General features: G+C 47.0%; 1 protein-coding gene across 5 annotated transcripts in view; it reads left to right on the top strand.

Annotated features, from left to right (window-relative positions):
• Window positions 1-27,632, top strand: part of NCKAP1 (NCK associated protein 1) — a 1,877,983-nt gene that overhangs the window by 819,053 nt on the left and 1,031,298 nt on the right. For all 5 annotated transcript variants that reach the window (XM_069615779.1, XM_069615776.1, XM_069615777.1 and 2 more), the window contains one exon: window positions 23,349-23,481. In XM_069615779.1, coding sequence (XP_069471880.1) covers window positions 23,349-23,481 — 133 coding nt within the window. The remainder of the gene's footprint in view (window positions 1-23,348; window positions 23,482-27,632) is intronic.

Raw genomic sequence — 27,632 nt, forward strand, 5'->3', positions numbered from 1 at the left:
GCACTACCATTTTCAGCATTGCCCCTCTTCCCATCATTTACCCAGAATTTCATACTATTTTCAATACCCTTGACCGCTTTCTCAGTATTATGTTGGTGCTCTGCCTCCACCATGTGGTAGATGTCTATCCCGAGATATCTGAACGTGGTGACCTCCCATGGTATTTGTAGGACTGGCAATTGGTCCTGCGGGACCCCTACGTACCTACCGAGCTGAAAAATGCATGATCTTTTAGGGTTCACTGCTATGCCGGATAGCCATGCAAATCGCTCCTTCACTTCCAGAATATATTGGCGGTTTTCTTCTGGGTAACGCAAGTACAGCAGCATATCATCAGCGTATAAGGAGATTAAGTGCTGCTCCCCATTTATGTTAATTCCTATTATATCATACTGTTGCCTTAGGTATATCGCCAGGGGTTCCAGTGCCAAGATATATAACATAGGGGACCATGGGCATCCCTGTCTACTGCCCCTGCTAAATTGCCACCTCTCTGATATTATTGCTCCCGTTTTAACCCTGGCCAGCGGTGGGCTGTATAGCAATTTGGCCCATTTAAGATAGCCAGGCCCTATCCCATAACTGGTCAGGTCTGTGAGCAGCTAAGGCCATTTTACTGAGTCGAAGGCTTTTATTGCATCTAATGATACAATTGCAATTTCCCCCGTGTCCCCTTCCGTGTGTTCTATGACCCTGTGTAGTTGTCTATGGTTATTGGATATATTCCTATTTCGGACATACCCGGTCTGATCAGGGTGCTTTAGTTTATCGATGATCCTTTTCATTCTGCTCGCCAGGACCGCCGTAAGTATTTTGCTATCTTGATTAAGCATCAACAGCGGTCTGAAGGATCCGCAATCTTTGCCAGGCTTATTGGGTTTAGGGAGCTGTATGGTAATCGCCTCTCTGGCAACCTTTCCATTTTGTATGCCTCATTTAACATTGCCAGTAGTGGGGGGAGCACCTTGCTTCTGTACATTTTATAAAATGTACTAGGGAGTCCATCAGCCCATGGGGTCTTGCAGGTGGGTAGCTGCTTAACTACCTCTTCTAGCTCTTCCAGGGTTATCGGGGCATCTAGATCCTCCCGCTCCTCCGCACTTATACGTGGAATACCTATATCCTCCAGTGATTCCCTAATTTCTCTGTAATCGCTTCCCCCTTTATCCCCATAGAGTTGTTGATAGTACTCCAGAAATTTACGATTTACCCCCTCTTGGGTGTCCACTATACTTCATCCTCCCTCGTTACTGGACTGATTGTAGGTCTGGGGGTTTCACTTTTGTATAACCATGCCAACACTCTCCCTGGTTTATTGCCTCCCGCATGTTGTCTTTCCACATACTTTTTATAGTTTAGATTACATAGTCTCTCCCAGAGTCCTGCACATTTCTGTTGCAGCCTTAGTGTGGTCACAGCGTCCTCCATGGTGTTATCCCCCTTACCCAGCGCTGTTCTAGCTCTTTTTCTACTTCCCGCAATTCTGTTAATATCCCACCTTGTAATCCCTTAGACTTGGCTATGGCTGCCCTCCTCATTACTACTTTGAAGGCTTCCCACAGCGTTCCAGCCGACTTAACGCTTCCAGTATTAATCTCAAAGTAATTTATTATTTCTTCTCTTAAACATTGTATCCTTGAGTGCCTCCGCTCTGAGGCGCCACGTTGATATCCTTGCTCTTGGGGGTCTGCATTGCCACTCAAGGACAAATGGCGAGTGGTCTGATAGGATCCTCGCTTTATATTCTGTCTGTACAATGTCTGCCATTAACTCCTATGTGCCAAACATATAATCCAACCTAGTATGCAGGGTTTGTGGGGTCAAGTAATGTGAATAGTGTCTATCCTTTGGGTGCCATAGCCTCCATGCATCCACTAATCTGAATTCTGTCAACAATGTCTGCAACGCTCTAGCAGCGCAGCCGGGGTGGGTCTATCTATTTTGTCATCTGATCTGTCTACTTTCGGATTTAGTGTACAGTTGAAGTCACCCCCCCTCCCAATCACTGCTCCCCCCAGGTACATGCCTATTTTGTTGTACAGGGTTCTAAAATATGCCACCATGTCCTGATTTGGAGCATATGTATTTATGATACATAATTCTTTATTTTCCACCAATCCCCTTATTGCCACCATCCTCCCATCTGCTTCCACTGTAGATTGTAATATCTGGAAAGGGACATGTGGTGCTACCCAGGTAATCACACATCTGGCGTAGGCCGAATAAGTCACACCCATGACCATTCCCTTCCATTTCTTCCGGATCACCTCTAATTTTTCTTTTGTGAGGTGGGTCTCTTGTATTAAAGCTATGTCTATCTTCTGCCTGTGCAGGTCCATCATCACCTTATTCCTCTTTAGGTAACTATTAAGCCCTCTAACATTCCAAGTGATTATTTTCAGGTCCCCCATGTTCCAATCCCATCTCGCTCCTCCCTTTGCAAGTCTCCAGATCTCATTTGTAGGCTGCCCCTCCTGTGTACAGGCTCAGCCCACAACTTCAAACTAACCCACACCTGCGTTCTAACTGCTACTCCCCCACCATAACACCTCAACTCGCCCAACAATGACATCAACGACCCCCCCCCCCCTCCCTACCTCCCGCCTCCAACTTTTGCCCAGCTCCATCCCTGGATCTCAGGCAATCCTGCATTTAGTCCTGTCTCGGATAGCCGGTACAAGGAACTCAGCAGGGTGGCTACTACTCTATCAGTAGCCTGTCCAATCTATACTATTGGGGTGTAAGAGCAAGTTCTATGCGCTCCTGCTTTATGCTCTGTCTGTCGCGCATGCTAATCCTTTTATTTTGGCCTAGAATACTTTTTACATCATGGTTTTATAATCTAGTCCCAATGTCTCAAATCATACAGCACCTCGATTCTTGTCGACACTGCTTTACTTCTCCAGTCCATCTGCCTTCTGCTGGTCTGCCTCATCCAGGCAGCTCTGGCCGTCCAGCCATTCCATCGCTTCTTCCAGCATCGCAAAGAATAGGGCTGTCACGTCTCCTAGGTTTCCCATCCCAAAGGTCTCTCCCGCTCACTCACCTGCAGAGGCAACTAAGTCAGTGAAGCAGCGTCGGCGGATGAAAACGCTGCCTGGCAGTCCGGGTGTCTTTCGCCCCTCCGCTTGTTGGCAGTTGCCATGGGGACTTTTTTGCGGTCGACATCGTCCCCGGCTTTCATCCTGGCACCGTACGGTGAGAGCCCCACAACAACCCTGATGAACTGCATCACGTGACCCAAATCACGTGACATTCCTCACGCCGCACGTTCCAGTGTTTTTCCTCACGTGACAGCCCTGAATGAGTCATAAGCACTCGAAAACACGGAAGCAGTGCCTTACAGCTGTTTCACGTGAGGTTTTGGCGTTTCTTGTTGCTCCTGTTGACTTCATCCTTGTTTCGACTTCGGACTGTTTCACGGACCTGCCTTTTGCTCTCTCCTCGGATTCTGGTACAGCTCTTCAAGACCTCGGATAACTTGACCTCGGACTGCTCAACGGATTTGGTTTTTGGCTTTCTTGGAATTCTAAGTACTATTAGGCACGGCCTTGGACTGCTCTCTTGGACTCGTTTGGAACTTTCCCTTAACTTGGTATCCTTGGAACTTTGGACCTGTTGCTCCTGTATTTTGCACCTTGTACCTTTGGATCTTCACCATCCGGATCCCGGGTGTTGCCTTCCTGCAAGTCAGATTGAACCCTATTCACCTGGCCCCCCGATTCACTACTCTTCATTCTGAGGGTTTTTTCCTGTCATCTATCGGGGTAAGTCTTATTCCAACTGTATTTAGTTTACATTTCTACTACCCTCTGTTTGCTTATACATTGCTTTTGCCTTACAGTGGTCTGGGGTTCTTCCGGTGTTCCCGGTTCCTGACTGACGGCTACAATACCTGTGGCCTCAAAGACTGCACAGGCAGTAGGTTGTTCTTGCCTGTGCGGTACTTGGGGACGGAGGTGCAATAAATCTGCACGACCATCAAGATCAGGACAGACTGTAAGGCCTTTCTGGTCGTCCAGATTATGAGCGCCTCTCCCGGGGACCCCGTGGCCGCTTTAATGCAAGCGGTTGCGGCCTTTAGGACCGACATGGCCGCAACCACCACCGCCATTCACCATAGACTTGATGCCTTACAAAGTACCCGTTACCCTTTACCCGCTGACGCCGATTTCGGCGACCCTACCCCTCCATCCCAAACATCGGTTCCGCCACCTACGGTCCCTACCCCAGTTGTCCTTTCTACTTCATTTCCTCTTGCTGCCCCTGAACGGTACCAGGGTGACCCCCAGGAAGTACCGCACTTTTTTGAACCAATGCAAGTTACATGTTTTATGTAGGCCCCAAGCTTTCCCTGATGCCGTGACCAAAGCAGTCTTTCTTCTTTCACACCTGTCTGGGGTTGCAGCAATTTGGGCTAACCCCTTAATGGAGAGTGATCATCCCGCCCTATACAACTTCGATCTGTTGGTTCAAAGTATTCGATACTAGGTATAGGGCACAGTCTCGAGACCTAGAGTTATTGGATCTCACGCAAGACAAACTGTAACACTCACCTGATTCCCGTAGAGGCGCCGGTCTTGACTGGGCGTATACCGTATCTTCAAAGGTGATGTGTAACACACGGCTGGCTCTTTGGGCTGGACCTCTGTGCACTGTATGTCTGACTTGAAGGGTAAGATGTCTGCAGATAGAAAATATGGGATTAAGGAACTGGGTTATTGAATGTCTCTCTCTTCTTCCCTTTCTCTTCTCCTGTAGAACCCCAAAGGTTAACGCTCTCACTTTAGGTAAGTGAACGCCGTGCTCTCCATCTGCCTCGGGGCAGGGTGCTGTAACCAGTTTCTTCACTGGATAAGGGGAGCAGGCCTCTTGACTTCAGAGGACTGCTGTCCGTCGTTTACTGCACGAACGGTAAGTTTCGAGTAATTCTAATGTCTTTAAAGTCTTTAGTAATGATGTTTTCTTGTGTTGCAGGGTTCCGGCGATGGCGGATGACAGGCTGAAGTGAGTTGAAGATGGAGCCCGTGTGATGAATAGAAGCGCCTGGAAGCACGTAAGTAAGAGCTTGTTGCCTGCTTCACGATGCGCTCTAACTGTCTTTTTATTTTGCAGGTACAAGTTCGGAGCGGCTGCAGGGTGCCGGAATACCCACTGGGTTAGATGTGGAAAGGAGTAATGGCACGTGAGTATTAAAGTTCCCCAATGTCTTTAAACGCACCTTGTTTTGTCTTTCAGATGCGGGATGCAGCGCCGAAGGCCTCCGGAGCGTGCAAAGAGTTGGTAAGCTTTTGTCTTTCAGATGCCGGAATGCAGCGCGAGGCGTTGGTGACAGCCGATGGACCAGGTAAGTGAAGAGCTGTCACTGAAGGCCGTAATGCTAACCTGTTCTTTCTTGTCTTTATAGGTGTTGCTGAAGACTGGATTCAGGATGGTAAGCCTTTTTCCTTAGGCCCAAGATCAGATGCAGAAGACACGATGAGCGTTCTGCTGCAGAGGATGCAGAATAACGCAAAGCAAGATTCATCCATCGGGTGTGGTTTAAATAGCCTCCTGTAGTGCTTAGGTGTCTCCTTCCACAGCCACGCCTAGGTAAGAAAAGAGTTCCTGCTTTCCAGAAGAGTTCCAGTGTTCTGAATCTAGGGAGTGGCTCCTGCCCCACCCAACAGGAAAAGTAGTTCCAAACAGAAGAGGATCAGAGGCTCAACTGGCAGGCAAGTAAGCAGCATGGTCTGCTGCAGGTAAGTCCACCCAAGCATTATGAGCCCGGTGCTTCCAGCGCTGGGACTGGGCATATTTATGAGCCTGGTGCCACTGGCGCCAGGACTGGGTCCAAAAGGTCCCAATTGGGACTGGTTGGCACTCGGAACCTGGGTTATGGATCTGCTTCCAAGGGAGTTGGGAAAACCCTGACCTTTTGGAAGCAGAGATCATGACACAAACAGACGCTTATTGAGTATATCACCCGCTTCAATCAATTGGCTGCCGAGACCTCATGGCCTGAAGAAAAGAAGGCGATTGTATTCTATCGCGGTCTTTGCAACAGTCTGAAAGACGCCCTGTCGGTGATCCCTGTTCTTCCTTCTGCTTTTGCTGAACTAGTGGAACTAACACTGCAGATAGACACACGTAAGATCGAGCGTAGGGCAGAGTTAGGAGCATCCAGTCAAATTCCCCCGACCACCTCCTCTGCTACTCCAGAACCAATGCAGGTCGGTGGGATTAGAAGCCCTATCACTGAGGCAGAACGGGAACGTCGGAGATCCGACAACGCCTGTTTTTACTGTGGAATCCATGGGCACTATGTAAAAAATTGTCCACGTCGCCCGAAGAGACCATCAGGTTTTCAGAAGGCTCGCCCTTAAAATTGGGGGTACGGGCACGCCCTTCCTTGACCCCCACTGGACCAACATTTGGTCCTATCCGACCGATTGTGGTCCAGGCATTGTTGAAACCAACTGCAGATCAAGTACATTCGGTACAAATCGTGATCGATTCTGGGGCTACTGGCTGTTTTATTGACATTGCACTAGCACACACACTCAATCTACCCCTGATCAAGAAAGAATACCCTGAACCGGTACAAGCGGTTGATGGCTCGAGTCTATCTTCTGGCCCTATTGAATATCAAACCACTCCAATGACAGTGGTGATTCAAGATGTGCACCGGGAAACCTTATCATTCAATCTTATCACCACCCCTCAGTTTGGTGTTATACTGGGTATCCCTTGGCTTCGGCAACACAACCCATTGATTAATTGGGGAACTGGGCAAGTTACCTTTGAATCCGATATTTGCCAACATTTTTGTCTTACAGAACCTGAAACACAGCCCTCTCCTGCTTCTTTACTTGGGGCTATGGCCTCCTTCAGTATTGCAAACACTGGAACATCCGAAACGGTCCCACACACAGTGGGAGCCGTCATAGCAGGGGTTCCCGTGGTTTACCAAGACTATTTCGAGTTCTTCGATAAGGGCACGGCAGAGGGTCTACCACCACATAGACCTTATGACTGCCCCATTGATCTCATTCCTGATGCACCAATACCGAAGGGTAGGATATATTTGCTTTCTCCGCTTGAGGAGCAGGCACTCAAAAGAGTATATACAACAGGCTTTATGTTTGGACCACATACGTCCATCCAGTTCTCCAGCTGCCAGCCCAATCTTTTTCGTGCCTAAGAAGGAGGGGGACCTACGTCCTTGCATTGACTATAGACGATTGAATGCTATCACCATAAAAGACCGGTATCCTATACCCCTTATTTCCACACTATTGGATAGGTTAACACGGGCATCCATATTTACCAAACTCGACCTCCGCGGTGCCTATAACCTGGTTCGTATGCCCATCGGAGACGAATGGAAGACGGCGTTCTGTACTCGTCAGGGTCTATTCGAGTACACCGTGATGCCCTTCGGTCTCTGCAACGCCCCCGCCACTTTTCAACGTTTTGTTAACGAGGTTTTTTACGACATTCTTGATATCTTTGTCGTAGTGTACCTAGATGATATACTGATCTTCTCCTCCTCTCTAGAAGAACACATAGCCCATGTTAAAGAAGTCCTGAAACGCCTCAAGGAGAATTCCTTGTTCGCTAAACCCGAGAAATGCATGTTCCATACTCAGGAGGTCGACTTTCTAGGTTTCCATATTACAGCGGGAGGTCTATCCATGAACCATTCAAAAGTTCGTGCTATCATTGATTGGCCCGCTCCGACCACTCTCAAACAATTGCAATCGTTTCTTGGTTTCGCCAATTTCTATCGGCGATTCATTGCTGACTTCTCCTCGATTGTTTCTCCCCTCACTACTTTGACTAGCCCCCGGTCCCCGTTCCATTGGGGCTCAGAACAACAACAGTCTTTTGATACGCTAAAGTCCCGGTTTATCACTGCCCCGGTACTAAAATATCCTGATCCCGATTCCCCTTTTGTTGTAGAAGCGGATGCCTCCTCATTCGCATTAGGCGCAGTGCTCTCGCAACCCTGCCCGACCACAGGCCACTTGCATCCTGTGGCTTTTCATTCATGGAAATTTACGCCATCTGAATGTCACTACACCGTAACTGAAAAGGAATTGTTGGCCATCAAGGACGCATTGCAAACTTGGAGACATCACCTAATCGGGGCCAAACATCAAACTGTAGTGTACACAGATCATAAGAACCTTCAGGACCTGGCCTCTCTTAAGTGTTCTAACAGTAGGCAGGTACGCTGGCACTTGTTTTTTGCCGCTTACGACTTCATAGTGAAACATAGACCGGGGTCTTCTCATAGTAAGTCTGATGCTCTTTCTCGCTCTCCTTGGGGGGAATTCCTTGTCCTTATATCCAGACACACTCCTGGTTGAGGGGCATGTTGTTTGTTTGTGCACACCATCACCCTCCATGCTGCAGTCCATTCGACAATGGGTTTCGACTCATCCACATGCACTAACAGAATGGGATCTGGTTTTACAGGAAGGCTTACCCTTTATACAGGGGAAATTGTTCCTTCCCACTAGTGACACTCGCAATCAGGCACTTGTTTGGTCCCATGACGCGGCCATCAATGGACACCCTGGGCAACAGCGCACTCTGGAACTATTAAAGCGCTGGTGTTGGTGGCCCCTGATGAGACGCAATGTGGAACATTATGTGAACACCTGCTCCATATGCGCACAATGTAAACTGCGCAAGGGCCGCCCATTGGGTCTTTTACACCCATTACCCATACCGCCTTGGCATACCGTCTCCATGGACTTTATAACTGATTTACCCCGCAGGCAGGGACATGACACAGTTTGGGTGGTTGTCGATTCTTACACCAAAATGGCCCGTTTTATTCCCTGTTCAGGCATTCCTTCAGCTCCTTCACTAGCCCGAATGTTTTTCAAGTCTGTTTTCTGTCTCTTTGGTTTGCCTCAAGTCATTGTATCTGACCGGGGTCCGCAATCCACATCTCGTTTTTGGCGGTCCCTCACTAAAATCCTTGGTATTGATGCCCATTTTTCCTCGGTTTACCACCCAGAAAGCGATGGCCAGACGGAGAGGGTTAACCAGGCCCTTGAACAATACCTGCTTTGCTTGACCCTTCAGTATCAGGACACCTGGTTGAACCTGCTCCATTTGGCTGAATTCGCGTATAATAACACCTGGCATTCCTCTACGGGATTCTCTCCTTTTTACTCTTTATGGGCAGCACCCCCGTACTCTCCCGCTCCCTGATTTTCCACCCACACCAACTCCTGCCGCCAATGCCTGTGCCCGCGATCTGGTTCCTGTTCACACCCAGACCATGATCCATTTGCGTGAGGCTCAGGCTTCCATGAAAAGGAAAGCTGACAGGAGGAGAACTGCGGCTCCCTCTTACCAAGTGGGTGATCGCGTCTGGCTGTCTACCCGCCATTTGCAGTTGCCTGGCTGCCGCAAATTGCTTCCCCGTTTCATTGGGCCCTATAGGGTGTCTGTGGTCCTTAATCCGGTGGCTTTGCGTCTTTCTGTTCCATCTACATGGCGCATCCACCCGGTTTTTCATACCTCCCTTCTCAAGCCCTATCTGGCCCCCACCCGGTTGGTTCCGCCCCCGGCCCCGGTGTCTATCTCCTCTCCGGATGTATATGAAGTCAGTGCTATTTTGGGTTCCCGCCTTTGTAGGGGTCGTCTCCAGTACCTGGTGGATTGGCTTGGTTACGGTCCTGAGGAGCGTTCGTGGGTCCCTTCCGGGGACGTTCATGCTCCACAGTTGGTTGCTGCTTTCCACCGGGATAATCCTTCTAGCCCACTGGGTCGTGGGCCTTTAGGGGGGGGCTCTGTCACGTCTCCTAGGTTTCCCATCCCAAAGGTCTCTCCCGCTCCCCACCTGCAGAGGCCACTAAGTCAGTGAAGCAGCGTCGGTGGATGAAAACGCTGCCTGGCAGTCCGGGTGTCTTTCGCCCCTCCGCTTGTTGGCAGTTGCCATGGAGACTTTTTCGCGGCCAACATCGTCCCCGGCTTTCATCCTGGCACCGTAGGGTGAGAGCCCCACAACAACCCTGATGAACTGCATCACGTGACCAAAATCACGTGACATTCCTCACGCCGCACGTTCCAGTGTTTTTCCTCACGTGACAGCCCTGAATGAGTCATAAGCACTCGAAAACACGGAAGCAGTGCCTTATAGCTGTTTCACGTGAGGTTTTGGCGTTTCTTGTTGCTCCTGTTGACTTCATCCTTGTTTCGACTTCGGACTGTTTCACGGACCTGCCTTTTGCTCTCTCCTCGGATTCTGGTTCAGCTCTTCAAGACCTCGGATAACTTGACCTCGGACTGCTCAACGGATTTGGTTTTTGGCTTTCTTGGAATTCTAAGTACTATTAGGCACGGCCTTGGACTGCTCTCTTGGACTCGTTTGGAACTTTCCCTTAACTTGGTATCCTTGGAACTTTGGACCTGTTGCTCCTGTATTTTGCACCTTGTACCTCTGGATCTTCACCATCCTGATCCCGGGTGTTGCCTTCCTGCAAGTCAGATTGAACCCTATTCACCTGGCCCTCCGATTCACTACTCTTCATCATTCTGAGGGTTTTTTCCTGTCATCTATCGGGGTAAGCCTTATTCCAACTGTATTTAGTTTACATTTCTACTACCCTCTGTTTGCTTATACATTGCTTTTGCCTTATAGTGGTCTGGGGTTCTTCCGGTGTTCCCGGTTTTTGACTGACGACTACAATACCTGTGGCCTCAAAGACTGCACAGGCAGCAGGTTGTTCTTGCCTGTGCGGTACTTGGGGACGGAGGTGCAATTAATCTGCTCGACCATCAAGATTAGGACAAGGGCCTTGTTCTTGTGGAACACCATCAGCCTTGCTGGGTACATCAACAGTTCCAAAGTTCAGCCGTTGCCTCTGCACCCGGAGCGTATAGTCGGGGTATGCCGCTATAGATGCTGTTGCCCTGCGTATTGTGCCTCCTTTCCGAAAGAATTCCAGGATTTTCTCCTTGTCTCGATAATTCAGGATCTTGGCGATTATCGGTCTCGGAGGGGCGCCCGGTGTTAGTGTTCTAGTGAGGGCCCTATGCATGCTCTCCACCGCAAATCCCTGGGTGAGTTTGCCTCCCTGTATCTCCTGCAGCAACATTGTCTCTATATATTCAGTGGGGTTCTGTCCTTCTCCTCCCGGAAGCCCCACAATGCGTACATTATTCCTGCGGGCCCGCCCTTCTGCTTCCTCTGCTCTGTTCTCCAGGTTGCACACTTGCTGTCGCAATATGTGGATTTCCGAGGTATGCGTTTTGCAGGCCCCTGTGTTAACGCCTACCGCTTTCTCCAGCTCGCCTGTGCGTTCCGCCACTTTTTTAACATCTTGCCGCAGAATGTTCACATCCTCCTGTGCCACTCCAATTTTGAAATCCAATGATGTCTTAAGATCCGCCATAGCTGCCTCCAACTTGGTTTCCCAGGCCGCCATCAGAACTGCAATTGCGTCTAGGATTTGCTGGTCACTTCTCTCCGGCGCGGTGTCCAGTTCCATATTCGTGTCCTCCTTCCTGGCTCCCTCCGTCGCTTGGGGTGTCTTGGTAAAGTCCTCCATCGTCGCTTGTTTCCCTTTCGATTTTGGCAATTTGGAGGCCATCCCAGCACCCCTCAGTGCACCCGACCACCTCCGAGAGTTGTCTAATGTTGTGGGTTAGTCGCCCACTGGTGCACCGGCAGGGATCTTTTGATCAATTGTTACTGCTTTCTACCTCACCACATATCTTCTTCATGGCTGGAATGATTCTCCTTGTATGTGGTGCGCAAAAGTATGTGACCGTCTTACTCCAGCACTTCTCTGTTCCACAATGTGTTATGCCTCAATGTGCGCCTGGCAGTTCCACGCAAACTACGTCAGCGCTCGGTCCCCTCTCTCAGCAATATCTCACATGGGCCATTTCGATCCACTGTACCTGAAACGGTTGTTGCAAATATGACTTGGGTTGTGTCCTTATTATTACTCTTGCCTTTTTGTATTTAGCCCCTTGCTCTATCCGGCGTGGGGTTCTGTCGACTGTTTGACTCCGGTGACACCCCTCTTTGTCATCTGCTATGGCAGAACAGTATTCTGTGTACCAAAAGTGGTGCGCTCTTTGTACATTGTATCTCCTTCAGAACGTCTTCTGTCCTTTGAAGGCTGGGCTTGTGCTCACCGCGGCCCGCTCTCGTCGGCCCTGTATCCCAGAGACAATGTATCCCTCCGGTCTGGCCCGGTGTGATCCTCTCTCCGTTCGCGTCTCCCTTCCACTGCAGGCAGCCTTCTTATCAGCCCAGTCGCCAGTGCCGAGGCTCACAGGGCTTCTTCTGCCTGCGCTCCCACATCTCTCGGGCCCCGGTCCGGGTGCTGTGCACACCCTCTATATATTGCTCGGCCGATCTGCCCAGGGCACCTCTGCCACTGGCTTGCCACTGGCTTGCAAAATATCGAGTGGCCCAGCACTCCGTCCGGTCTCGCCTTCGCTCTCTTTGTCTCTCAGGCGGCGGCCATTTTCCTCATTTCATCGCGTCTTTGTTCTACAATTTTCTTCGGACTCCGTCAGCGTTGTTGTTGTGCTGGTCCGTGCCACACGGCATTCATGCGTGCCCCAACTCTTCCATGCACGATTCCCTCTGTTAGGTGACTTTTGCATCATTTAGTGCGCGGTTTTATGCAGGAATATGTCAGGATCTGCTGGAGCTCTAACAAGGACACGTCCTCCTACATGGCTCCTTAGCCACGCCCCCCAAATATAATTGATGTTCAGGTAAAATGGTACTTGCCTGGATTAAATAACTGCCTAGGTTAAACGTCTGTGTTTCAAATTGATACCTTAGCCTCGTATTATCCATCTGTAATATTGACACTGCCAATTTGATATTAGTCCAAAAAAGACATGAAGTGAACTTCTTTTACTGAAATCCTGGCGGAGTAAGAAAATTGTATGCAAATGGTTGCACCTAACCATGCCAGAATTGATTCATCAAATGTAACGTTTCCCTTTAGGGAAAAAAAGGGATCGAAAAATTAAGTAACAGAGTGACAGAGCAGGGTACAGGAATCCTCAAAACTGGCCAATCATTGAACCCGAATACAGTCAGCATTGTTTATCTATCTTAGATCTAGGCATTTGGAATTGTGACGATAGGAACCCGCACATATATTTACTATGTGAATATATTTACTATGTGAGATGTATACTGTAAATTGGACTGCATCATGCATATCCCAGGGCCATAAAACTGCCTTCTGTGTAAACAGCTCAGTATACCATACTCACTAAAAACTCTGACTAAAAAATGTGATGGGTAGAAGGTTATGGATTAATCTTAACCACTGGCATTGCTCTCGGCAACCTTCCACACCTTGTTTTTTTTACACATCTCCCCCATCACTCTTTTTTGTGTTGTATTTGCCACTGTGAGCGGGACGGGTATACTTAGACGTGGGTCCGAGTTTGCCATGCACAGAAACCCATGCAACACTCATGATGCCCAATGAAACAAACTTTTTTGGGGTTAATTGTTGTCTGGTGCAGGAGGAATGTGACTTAGCATGTTGGTCTCAAATGCCCCTTTTGGGTGGGACCAAGCCTTGTTCATATATGTGTACGCATATGCCCCATCCCGTTTCCTCCATCCTTGTGGGCCTCACCCAACATGGGGAGGGTACTGGAACCTTTGGCAGCGGAAAACTGAGCTTACGCTTTAAATTTAGTCAAGGGTGCAGGGGTGGCCGTGGCCGTGGGAATGCCCCCTTGAGTCCCCACCCTCTGGTGCCTCACCTCAGTCCCTTTTTCCGCATGGATGGTGTCGGACCTGGCAGCTAGGCGCAGAGACTTTTGTAACTTTCCGCTGGCTCCCTGTTTTGTTTTTCAATAATTTTCACCTCCCTGTGGTGCCTCGCCTCCCCCAGCGCACGTTGGCTGCAGGAGGATTCACGAGATGTGTGTCCTGCGACTGCTCATTCTCGGCCTCGAACCCCCATGCACTCTGTCTTGAGTGCCTGGGGCCCGACCACTGCTGGGATGTGTGCTTGGCTTGCATCGCACTCGGTCACCAGGCATTGAAGAATCTGTTGTCGCGTTGGAGGGAGATCTCCCACATTTCTCCTCCAGCTCACCTTAAAGAATGTCTCCAGAACTTTCTGTCAAGACAAGGTAGCCCTTCGTTTAGTACGGCTCCTCGGCACAGAGACTCCTTTCCAGGAGTTCCTTGGATTCAGGTTCTGGCATGGGCGAAGCGCTAAGGCTACCGGCTCCCAAGTCGAGGGGCGCTGGGGCTCTTCCGGGCATTCCATGGGCAGATCCGAGGCCGCCGCCAACGCTACCGGCTCCCAAGCCAAGGGGTTCAGGGTCCCTACCGGGCTGTCCTTGGAAGTGCGATCAAGTTCATCCTCCTTATCGACCCCAAGGGGCAAAGGATCGTAGTGCTCGACCTCCAATAGTCAGTCCTTAGCCTGATCCTGCCCGCCTACAGGTGTAGGTGCCGAGGGCACACAGCCTGAGGTCGTGGGTCAGAGCGATTAGACTACCGGCCTGCCAAGGACTCAGCGCCTACCAGAGTGATCTCTGATGTCGACTCGTCGGTTTCGAGTTCAGTGACCAAGGTGTGTCCTCCCCTGTCTGAGCAGCACGTGGCTAAAGGCCTTTGCACCCTCCCGCCCAGGGTGTGACGCAAGACCCCGAGAAAAAATGTGTGATATCTGGGTCTGGTCCGTGGACTCATTTCCCTGTTCGGTCCTTGGACTGGACTCTGATTGGCTTAGAAGGCAATGTGTTGTCCGCGGACATCGGGCATCCCCACTGATTGGATAGTGAAAAGCGTGAAGTGCGTCAGAATTTTGGAAACGCCTGCCATCTTGGATTCGCGGACTTCGCCCGCTGTCCGCGGGCATCGCGGTAAAAACATATTAAAAGACACAACATTGCACTTGTCAAACTTATCAAATAATCTCTGGGGAGCTGAGGGGTGATGAGGATGGGATGGGATATGGCTGAAAGAAGCAATGAAACAGGTGTTTTTCACCGTAAAGGTCAGTGAACAGTGCAGATGTTCGCAAACAGTTGACACCTCTTCATTAAAGGGTTGGTGAAAAGCAGTTCTTGGATGGCTTATAACTTTGACGCCACTTAATGAAACTGCATTTATATTCCTGACCTTATGCCGAATGAGTTTGCACAGTTTGGTAGGATTCTGTCAAGATGGGGAAAAATTTGATGGGGGGGGTCCCAAAATAATGTAAAGGCTTATAAATGAGGTGCCATTTGATGACTCTACACTTAATTTGGCAAACTGATAATAGATGTAGATATAAATGTCTTTGCAAAGTTTGGCGGGATTTTTTCAAGAGGGGTCAAAATTAGAGGGGGGCCCCCAAAATATTGTAAAGGCTTATAAATGTGGTGCCATTTGACAAATCTACAGCACGCTTTGCAAAGGATAGACATGTTTTCGTAAAGTCTGAATGGATTTTGTCAAGTGGGGGCTGGGTTATATGACTATTGTATGTGCATACATTTGACACTTTTAAAAAATAAAACGTGGGTGGATTTCCAGCAAACATGTGTAAGGAGCATTCGTAAGGACCTTAAAGCATGGTTTTGCAAATGTGCCCGTGTTTTATTTTTTGACAAGTGTCATAATGTAGGTACAACAAATAGTGATTTACCTTTGGTGACTGAGGTGTAGCCTGTGGCCATGGGTAGTGGCCAGATTGTCCGGGTCATGGAATAAGGTCCTGATCCGTACAATCTGGCTACTGGCCAAGACCACGAGGGACAACACATGGGGTTAAAGTGGCCATGTCCACCTGGGACTGGCTTTGTGGTAAAGTTATTCGAAATTGGGATAGGTTTGACAGGGAAGAAAAATGTGTTTGTGGTAATATGGTCATAGCGTTCTCTTTTTGCCTTCTGCAGGCTGCCATGGAAAGCGAAGAGGGGCCCTGTATGGAACCCTGCCTTCCCTTTCCATGGTGGTCATCTTGGAAAAGGATTTTCCTTCCTACACCCCGGTGTAGGAAGAAAAATCATTTTTTAGCACCCCAGATTCTTGCTTTGGGAACCTAGGGTGCTAATGGCCTTCATCCCCCATTACAGCGGCTGGAATGGGGGGGATAATGGTCCGGAGACCTCGTTATCCACCCTTGCTTCGCTTGGGCTGATTACTTGGGCTGCCGGGACGGTATCCACCATTCCAGTCCCTGGAACAGGGGATTGACGCCACAATATTCCCATTAACACAAAATGCAAATGGAATGTTGGAAAATCTTATTGAGTCTATATACTTTACTGAGAAATGTAAAGTAGATGGAGGTTTTTTTTTGTACTATTTTTTAACTGTGAAAGGTGGTTCCTGAAGGAACATTTATTTTGTTGTTTTCAGATGTATTTATTTATAGAACGAAAGGTGGGGAGGGAATTGAGGGAAGAGGCACCAAACACTAATATGGAGGGGCAGGTGGACAGGGGACAGGGGAAAAGGTTGCGCGTGTGTTATTTCTAAGGTAGGGGACAGTGTTTCTCATGCTCCTTGATTACAGCAGTGGTGGTGGCTCTTGAGGAGGAGGGATGATGCCATTTTAAGATAAATAGCAGTTTTGCTAAAATATGTACTGTATACTAGATTGTTTATGGATAATGCGTAGGAATAGGTGTAGGAGCTGTCCAAGGGAAATTTTGAAGTTGAAAGTTCCTAGATCAGTAGAAAATGCAGTTCCGAACTGTTCGCAAAGCACAGATCTTATCGTGAAGTGCGGATGGGTTCTCGGACACGTCATCATGCCGCGCACCAGCGTATGGTCATGTGGCACTGTCCGGAAGGTCAGCAATGAAGTCAGATGTCCGTAGACGTCTACGGATGCAAAACCAGTTGAAAAAGTTGCAAAACGTGTATAGAAGTGGTCAAAATGATTCTAGAAGGTGGGAAATGGCAGAATTCTAAGCTGACACTTTGTAAATTGGACACAATATTGGTTAAGTATGATATTAGTAAGTTGTAGGAAAATAGCATGCACTAGTAAAAACCCATGAAATTCACTGAAAAAACTTTGTTAAAGGGCTGTTATTGTTAAATTGCACTAATAAAAACCTATGAAATTCAATTAAAAACTTTGTTAAAGGGACGTTATGGTTACAAGTAAAACCGAAAAATCCCAGAAATGTGCCAGTTATGGTAAGCTAAGCAACCATAACTCGTGCCACCACGTGCCTGCTAAGACTAACACCCAGGATGACATCACTGATGACATCGCATGTGAAATCAATTTTGATGAAAAGTCCCTACAAAGGGTTGTGTTTATATTGTTGGTAACGAGATGTCAGGGGTGATCGGGAGACCCATCATGAACTACTTAATCTATTAAAGAATGTACTCATCTAAAATCATTGTATTGGAGTGTTGTTGTTAATACAGACACCTTATCATATATAAACAAAGGCAATGACTGCAGCATGCACCATAGAAGTGCAATATTTATAATCTTGTAATTTTGGATAGTACAATAACTAATGCTACCTTATCAGAGTTTTGAGTAATGTTAAGCATGTAATAACTAGCTAACAATTCAAGACTTACAACACTTGTGCTAGTACAAACAATACATATGAAGAACCACAATGCATACAAATCAGAGGCACATAGAGGGAAACTAATGTAAGGACGAAAGAAACGGCATCGTCAGAAAATGTTAATAACATTAAAGTTTATCTTCATGTATACAAATGAATTGTGCTAATTTCCCTATGTAAGTGCACCATGAGCTGAGACGAAACCCTGAGGAAAGTACTTTACGAACATATGACAAGGTTAACGTCTAGATATATAGCACCTTTTTCAATTTTAATATTCTGATGGTCAGTGAACAAAACCACCTGGCCTATATATATCAGTGAACAAGAACAAGTGGCCCAGATATGTGAGGTCATCAGTGATGTCATCAATGACATTTGTGATGTCATCCTTGATGTCCTGGGTGTTAGTCCTAGTCCTAGCAGTGCACAGTGGTGGCGTGAGTTATGGCTGCTTAGCTTACCATAGCTGGCGTATTTCAGGTTTTTTTTTTTGTTTTACTTGTAACCATAACGTCTCTTTAACAAAGTTTTTTCATTGAATTTCATAGGTTTTTATTAGTGCAACTAAACCATAACATCCCTTTAACAACGTTTTTTCATTGAAAATAAATATATATATATATATATATATGTGTGTGTGTGTGTGTGTGTGTGTAGTTGGTCTTTCTGATGAATTGGTCCTTCCGCCCACAGATTCTTCATTGCCCTCCCAAAACACTGTAGTTCTAGTAGTTCTAGATTATTTGTAGCTTGACTTGTGAGACTGTTTTGCAAGTTTTTTCTTGCACATGTTGCCTTCCCTCCAAGGATGCTTTCCATCTTGTTTCATGTTATAGGCCTCCTGGCCCAGCCAGTCCTTTTTTTGGACGCATTGGATACCTACCTGGGGACCAACCCTATTGGTTATGCCAAGTTGCCCTTACTTGGGGATTTAAATGTTTGGTGTGATGAACCAAATGATGTGGATTGTAAACATTTAAATGACATTCTTGAGTCTTATGATCTCGCCCTATTATCCACTTTACCTACACGCAGGAAGAGGCACTGTCTGGACTCAATTATGTCAAGGGGACTTAGGTTGCAAAACACAAAGAATACAATGGTTAGCTGGTCTGATCATGTGTTGGTGTCCTTTACCATGAAGGTGGACTCTAATTTACATAAACAAAATATATTAATTCCGAGTTACGTCACTGAAAGAAAGATTTGTATCTTGTCTCAGATGACGTACTCCTGAGTAATATTGCTGTACAGTCTGATGATTCTTGTGCAAATTTATATACCAATTTGATACAAAAACTGCAGGAGAATTGCGATTGGATAGCTTCACCAACAAAATTTACGCTAAAATGTAAAAAGGTTAATGGTTGGTTTAACTAAAAGTTGAAATCACTTAAATCTCAACATAGGACGGTTAAAAGAAATGGCTTAGGAACAGGCAAGAAGCCAATCATGCCCTGACTAAGGCCATTTTAAAACAATATAAAGAGGAGATACTGTTGGATAAGACCACAAATTTGCAGAAAGAGATTGATGGTACTGATAATCGTCCGAGAGCTATTAGACATTTTTCATCCCCCAGTTGCTTACACGTCAGTTTTCACCGCATCTCAAAAGATGGTCCATGAATGTAATGTCTTTTTTTACCGAAAACATTAATTTGATTCGTAAAGGGCTAGAAGTTTCGACCATCACTGCGCCCACGCAGGGTGTATCAAGGGTGTTAGAGCACAGGAATCAAGACCCAACTCATAGGTTTGATTTCTCACAAGTGACTGCTGAGAGTATCGAAGCATTGATTGATCAGCTGAAACCTGCACTTCATTGCTATGATCCTGTTACGGCCTATTTGGCCAAGAGGCATGCTCACACGCTTAGCATACCCATTCAGCATTTTGTAAACCTCTCATTAGCTCAGGGTTATGTTCCAGTTGAACTTAAGAATTCTTTTTTTAACACCATTGTTAAAAAAGCCTTCTCTGGACCATAATGTTTAGGCAAACTATCGACGTATTGCAGGACTTTTGTGGCCCACAAAGAACTTGTAGAAGGTAGCTACCTCTAAGTTGCAGATTTTTTGGGAGGAAAATGATATCTTGGATTGCTATAAATCTGGATTTAGGGCAGGTTATGGGACGGAGACCGCTTTACTCACTGTTTGGGACACATTCTATAGACAGCCGACAAAGGTGACCTCAGCATTTTAGTCATGCTTGACTTGTGGGCTGCGTTTGATACAGAAGAATTTGATATACTTCTAGCCAGACTTTCGCTCATGGCACACATGTCGGATATAGCTAACAAATGGTTCGGATCCGTCCTGTCAGATCATGTGCAACAAGTTAAAGCAGGTTTGTTCTTGTCTGAATCCTGCCTATGGGCTGGGGGGTGGTCGGTCAAAAGGCCGAAAAAAAAATCTTGAATAACAAAAATCTCGAAAAAAAAGGCCGAAAAAAAATATCGAATTTGGTTTTTTTTATATGTATTTTTTGGGTCAGGTAAGTAAAAAAAGGTTAAAATAAAAAAAAAATAGAAAAAAGGGAGTTTGGGGGGGAACCCCCCCATTTCGAAAAAAAAAAGTCAGAAAAAAAAATTAGATATTTTTTTTTCGGCCTTTTTTTTCGAGATTTTTTTTTTCGGGATTTAGAACTTCGGTATTATGACTATAAACCAGGCTGGGGATTACCGCAGGGCTCGTCCCTGTCTCCGATATTGTTCAATCTTTATATATGCCCACTATTGGACATCTTGGCTCAGTTTAATCTGCGTTATCATTGCTATGCGGATGATGCGCAAATGTATGTAAGACTCACCCAGCCAAAGGCAGAAATTGAGCGCATAGTCAGATGTGCTGAAGAAATTCAAACTTGGTTGCAGGAGAATATGCTCCATATGTTTTCATCAAAAACTGAGATTGTATATGGTCCCAGGAACAAACTGAATAATGAATTGCACTCAATACCCTACCCAACCCTGTTTGGACAAACTATGGACTACTCGCAGACAGTGAGGAATTTGGGTGTCATTTGGCAACCCAATATAAAGTGCAATCTTCAGGTGAATCAGATGGTGAAATCCTGTTGCTATCAGACAAAGCTGTTGGAACCATTGCTCCCATTGATCTCTGAGAAGGATCGCCCTATGGTGGTGGGCTCCCTCGTGAACACCAAATTTTCTACTGCAATGTTTTGTTCACTGGCTTGCCTAAACACCAACTTCATCGGTTGCAGGTGGCACAGAACTCGGCAGTACGTCTGATTTTTTTTTTTTTCTTCACTTTCTCACAGAGATGACGTTTCAGGTTTTCAGAAGAGCCTTCATTGGCTCGCAATTCAGGAACAAGTGCAGTTTAAGTTGCTATGCCTGGTGTTTAAATGTGTCCATGATCTCGCCCCTGCTTATTCTGTATTGAATATTAGAAAGTATAAACCTTCTCGTGCATTGCGCTCATTGGACGCAGGTCTGCTGGTGGTCCCTCCCTTCAGAACTATGACTTGGGGTGACTGACGCTTTTCTGTTGTAGGCCTCCGAGCTTGGAACTCTCTGCCGATATATTTTCGTCAATTGGATTCTCTAATGGCCTTCTGTAAACACTTAAAAACATACCTGTTTGTGTAGTATTTGAATTTACAGGCTTTTAGGTTATCATACCTTCATTTGCGCCTAGATGCAGCTTGCTGCTGGGTTCCCTCTGGGATATGCGCTTCTATAAATGCAAATATCAAATCAAAATAACCCACCCATTTTGTAAATAGCTTGCTACTTCTTTCAGTTCTGCTATTCATCTGCAGCAGAGTGTCCAGAAAACTGGGTGAAACTATGGTCATAAAGCACATCTGGCTCCATATATACTATCCATGATGCCATTGGCGCCAGTGACACAGTGAGGTGCCAATGCACCAGAAAATAGACAAGCGGACGCATCAAGGATATGTCTATATTGAGGAATCTGTGGACGTTAAGACTAATCCATCGAACATCACTGAAGATAATTTGTTCTTTTCAAAGACCCAACATGTTCAGTATAACTGTAATTGTTAAATTATACTGTGTTCATGTGGTTTAGTGATATTTTGTCTGGAACCTTCTGAAATAACACGTTTCGTGTGCAATTGATTCTTTAAAGCACATGCACATTCTGTGTTTAACTTGAAAAATAAAACTATGTTTTATATTTATTGATGTACAAAAGGAACTGCCCTGTGCAGCTGTAGCAGGCACATTGGGTGTCTGGATGCAATCTCCAAATGTGTTTTCTCACCTACCAGGTTTTTACGTAGCCAACATATCCTACCGAGGTTGTTGTACATTAAGGGCTTAAGATCACTGCCTGCCTCTCCCCCTAATGCCCACACCAACTCTGAATCTGCAGATGGTCTCAGCAGTTTTAAAGCCAGTGAGTAGCTTTGCAAAAAACACGCTTTGGCAAATTCAGTGATTTTGCCTTTGCTAAAGGAAACACCTTCTGCCACGCAGTCCTTCTCTCAGGTCCCAAGGAGACAACATGAATCGCCTTTTATTGTGCACTGCCTGTAGCATTCCACATTCCATATATATGTAACAATATGCTTGGCTCCCTTTATTTGGTGTTAAAGGGACACTGTTGCTAAAATGAATAGTGGCGCTAAAGAAAAGCCTATTAGCTAAAACAATGAAGCCTCGCTGGGTGGTACTAAAGGGACACATCTGAGCCAAAACCGGTACTGATGCTAAATAACGCTCCCTCTAGTTTGAAACAAATCGCACTTAAGAGCTATCTGAGCCACAACTAATGGTGGCACTCAGTCGCCACTTGTGAGCTAAAGCTAATCTCCTCCTGAGCAATGTCTAAGCATCCCAAGGATACCTACCGACTTGTTCTGCCTCTAATGCATCCCGATCATTCTCACCCTCTGTGCCATTATTGCTGCCTCACTGTGAGCCAAATTAAAAACACACGCTGTTATGAAAATGTATGGGGCAGTTTCATACTTTTTTAAATTTTTGCAGGGACTTTGTACTGTATTTCTAGGCATGGTTTCTACATGCATTGGCTCACAATGACACTGTGGCAGTTTCAAAAGTCTGACGAAGGCTACCCCATAGCCAGGCTTTGTGTCCTTAAGCACTTTGCGCACAAGGCTATGAGGTTGATTACTGTGACATAATGAAGAGACTAAAACAAAAAGTGAGTGTTTTTGCTCACTTTTCAGGGAGCTTCTGCAAACTTGGACATTCAGGATTTCTGACATACGTCTCCTAAATGATGTTGGGGGGCATAGGGGGCATAGGAAAGTAAGTAGAAGGGCTTTGCCGTTTGTTTTCTTGGGCATGGCTTCAACATGCAGTGAGTACATGCCAGACATACCGTCTGGTGCAGCAAACACCTCTTCTCCAGCTATCTCTCCTTTCTATGCTGCACTCCATAAAATAGTTTATTCCCACAATAAATTGAGTCCATTTGTACACATAACTCCTCTAACATTTCCTTTCCATTCCTTCCTGAGCATGTTGTCTGTCCCACACCCTCATCCCAACCATCTACCTGACTGTGCTCCTCCCTGCCACTTTTGAATATTCTATCACACTCCTTTGCCTCTCTGACAGGCAAAAGCGCTACAACGCCATAAACTATGGCAGGAGTAGCTATACAAATGCACAATAACATAACATAGTGGAAAATGTATGGCTAGCGGGGCCAATTCAGAAGCTCAAATGGTCTCCATTTTCTTGACTATTGTTTGCATATGTTGTAGAACATGTTAACATTGTATATTGAAAGACAATATATGTAATTTTATTTCCTGTCTTTTTATTGCAAGCTTTTATAGCCGTGCATTTGAAAAAATGTTTCAGCAGTGTTTGGAGCTTCCATCTCAGTCGAGGCATTCAATCTCATTTCCACTGATATGTACGCATTTCATGAGCTGCACCCACGAGCTCTGTCCTGAAGAGGTAATTATTTGAACAAGTATCTCTGAATGTAAACATGTTGTAATATTGATATACAATTATGATGTTGACTTTCTTTCAATTAGCATGTGTATACTCTTAACATCTGGGTTCCTTCAAATCCCCAAATTCTTGGAAACTGCTCTCTTCTGGGCAGAATGAGGAGCGGACTTGGCGTGACGCTCTTTTGTTTTAATGAACAGACCTATTTGGCTGCTTTTTTAAAAATAGATCTAACATTATTAAAGGATTCTTTATCATAGCCTATTGACTATTAAACATTAAATTCACTATAGAACCTTTTGATGTATATATTAAATCAGGTAGTTTAAAAAACACAGACATCAATTTGTCATGTCAAAAACGCCCCCTTCCTCATGAAAATTCTCCACTAACCTCCGCCCAAGTAGATGACTATAAAATCACTTTTAAAACCTTCAGGTAGCCATCAGCATTGGTATCCTCTTGTGAATCTTTTTGTAATAAATGTTTCTAATTCCATTCTTAGGTCTGAATCTTTTGCAGGGGGCATACGAGTCAATTATTCTATGCCACGTAGCCATATACTAGCCACACCTTCTTTATTCCTCCTTAGTGGGCCCACTCTCAGAAAGCAGCTTGGCACGCCTGCACTGTAAGCAGCATTACATATATATATATTTCTGAGGCTTGTGGAATCTGCTTAGATCACATGCTGTGCATAGGCCGACATCTAGTGGAAGCTGCGGAGTATTACAGTTTGTTTTTCGAAGTCGAAAAATGGGCGTCGACACAGGGCGTGCCAGTAATACTATCCCTAGTGTGACGTCCCCTGTACCCATGATCCCTCACGCGTCTAGGATCCCCAGATTGTTTTTTTCCGCCATTCTGGTCGGAAGCACTTCATCGGAGTTCCCTGGCTTTGCCATATTTTCACTCTAAACTAATTCTAATTTGCCCCGTTTGGCCAACCTTTCGTCGATCAACATCTCGACGCCGAACCGGGGAGGAGATCAACGTCGAATACCCGACGGATTGGGCCTTGAGGCTTCCGCCTCGGCTCGGGCCTGGGCCGCTGGCCTCGGCCCTACAAGTAGGGAGAGTGGGGGTGGTACACTTCCACACTCGACACCTTATTACCTACACACACTTGCCCGCTGCCCACAGGCGCGTATGGAGGGTACGCCCTTTCAGTTTTGCCCCAAGTGTAATAAGAAATACCCTTGGGTAGATAAGCACGCTACGTGCAACCTTTGCCTACCCAGGGACCACCCCGAGACGGGTTGCAGGGCCTGTAGCAGGTTTAAGGCAAAAACTCTTAAGGACCGCTCCACCAAGCGTTGGGCCCACCACGCCAAGCTAGCAGCTATGGAGGCGGAGGGTACCTTCAGCGACGGCAGCGACGCCGAACTTTCGGACGGCGAGGGCACCAAGGCGTCGAAGGACAGCCGAACGCACGTCCCCGGCCTCGGAAGGTCGTCCGTCCCGGCGACTATGGGGAAGTCCCCCGGCGACAAAAGCGTTACACATACACACGCTAAACACAAAAAATCCACCCGAGATTCGACGTCGTCGAAACCTCGGAAAGAGGCACAGAAGGAGCGGTCCGAAAGGACGTCCTCTGGGCGGTCCCGGTCGAGGTCGCCGCACGACGTCAGGCAAGCCTCCACACTTGCACAGAGTGCCTCGACCATTAATATCCCGGAAGATCAATCGTCCGGAGACGAACACGACTTCCACCCCCAGACTGCACCCCAGGAAAAGGGTACATCACTTGGGAGTAAAGAGGGGCCAGTTTCGAAGGCTAGTTCGAAAGACAGGGATTCCACCTCCGATCCTCGACGCCAGGCGTCGAAAGATAAGGGAAAGGGGAAACACACTTCCACCCACGGGGAAGGGGGTAAACAGCAAAGGAAACAACCCTTGCAGTCCTCCACTACAAAAGAACTGACCAAGTCTTCTCAGGGCCAATCCATAGAAAGTCCCAGCAAGGTCACCCCAAGCTCAAAACTCTGGTCATGCGAGGACATTGACAGAGTAATGTCAAGGATGTCTTCCTTGGCGAATTTTTTCGAAAGACACCCTGAACAACTCCTAGCTTTAAACCCTCAGGAAGATTCTCCCTCAGGGTCAAGGGACCCTATCCCCTCAAATAAAAGACCCCGGGTCGAGACACCATTTAGGCCTTTAGACCCCATCGAGGTCCAACCCTATTCTTACCTCTTCCCTACAGACCAAGGAAACTCTTCCCTTATAGAAGGTCAGGAAATTGACACGCCAGAAGATCCTGCAGGATCAGATTATTACGGCGAAGACGAAGACGAGGATGAGCCAGAAAATAGCCCAGATATTTTCAGAATGGACTCACCAGTCGAAAGGGAAGCCCCAGTGTCTGACTCCCCAATAGATAATCAGCCCCTCCTGAATGAACTGCTCTTTCGGGCAGCTAACCACTTCCACATAGACACACAAGGTGTCCAGGAAGAAAGGGACTTTGCGGAAGAACTAATAGGGGAAAGGAAGCCAGTAGCCCAGACCATTCCCATCCTAAAATCTGTTCAACGCAGAATAGCACCATCCCTTGTCAACCCAAACCTGACAAGACCTGTAAATCCGAGAGTGGAGAAGCTGTTTAAAGCAGCCCAGTCGGACCCCCTATATATTAGAGGTCAACTTAAGCCAGACTCTCTAGTAGTAACCAACACCCGCAAAAGAGCTGGTACACCATTATCTTCCTCTGAGGCTCCCCCCGACAAAGAAAGTAAAAAACTTTATGGTTTTGGCAGGAAAGTAGCTTCCACGGCAGCCTACCAAGCCAGAATCGCGAATTCCACCACACTGTTGGCTAGCTACAACTGTCACCAGTGGGAAGAAGTGGCAGCACTAATAGACTCTGCTCCCGAACCCCTTAAAAGCCAGCTAGCTCGCATTTGTGCGGAAGGAAGGAACGTGTCAGGCTGCACTGTAAAAGCAACTCTGGACGCCGCTGACAATGCGGGTAGACTTATAGCAGAGGGGACTGTCATCAAAAGGCATGCTTGGTTGAGGCAGTCGGGATTCAAAGCAGAAACACAAGCTGCGCTCTTAGACAAACCAGTGGAAAGTGATCTCCTGTTTGGGAAGGCAGTCGAGGACGCTCTAAAAAACGCTAAGGAAGAATTCGACACCCTCAAATCCCTTGGCCAGTTAACTACCAAACCACCTAACCAAAGAGGGAATGGCAATTTTCGTCGCCCCCGCGGCCAAAATTCCAATAGAGGAAATAGCTACTCCCACACCCAGGGTACACAGTGGAACACCAGCTCACAACAGTCTACCCAGGCGTATGGTAGGGGTAGTAAAAGAGGACGTGGTAGAGGCAGAGGCAGCCCCAGTAAAGGAGGAGGCACGCCTCCACCAAAGCAGTGACGCTCAGTTCAGGGTCCCTTCCCATGCAACCCCAGTAGGGGGACGAATATCAAGTTTCACCCAGGCATGGGAAGGGATAACATCCGACAGATGGGTGCTGTCAACAGTATCCAATGGGTACTGCATAGAACTACTGCAACGTCCCCTAAACCATCCTCCAAGACAAAAAGTCCACTCTTTACAACATCAGAAGATCCTCCTCGAGGAGATCGCCATTCTGCTAGAAAAGGACGCGATAGAACTCGTCCCGGGACACCAGGTAAACAAGGGTATCTATTCAACTTACTTCCTTGTGCCAAAGAAAGATTTAACAATGCGCCCAGTTTTAGACTTACGGCCTGCCAACAAGTATGTCAAGCCCCAAAAATTCCGTATGACCACACTACAAGAGGTAATCCCACTCCTAAAAAAGGGGGATTACATGGCAACCTTGGATATGAAAGATGCCTATTTTCATATTTCCATGCTCCCGGCGCACAGAAAATACTTGCGCTTCAAGGTGGACAGTCGCCACTACCAATTCAAGGTACTGCCCTTCGGGATAGCTTCTGCACCAAGGGTATTCACCAAGGTACTGGCGGTGGCAGCTGCACACCTACGCAGGGAGGCAATCCCAGTGTACCCTTATCTGGACGACTGGCTCATAACGGGGGAAACCCCAGGAATCTGCAGGTCAAACATTCAGAGGACCATCGACCTCCTCCACGAATTAGGCTTCTCCATCAACGAGAAAAAGTCAAGTCTGGTGCCAAGCACCTCAAAACAGT

This window comes from Ambystoma mexicanum, chromosome 9, assembly GCF_040938575.1.
Source record: "Ambystoma mexicanum isolate Mex_15411 chromosome 9, UKY_AmexF1_1, whole genome shotgun sequence".
In the NCBI taxonomy this organism is placed as follows: domain Eukaryota; kingdom Metazoa; phylum Chordata; class Amphibia; order Caudata; family Ambystomatidae; genus Ambystoma; species Ambystoma mexicanum.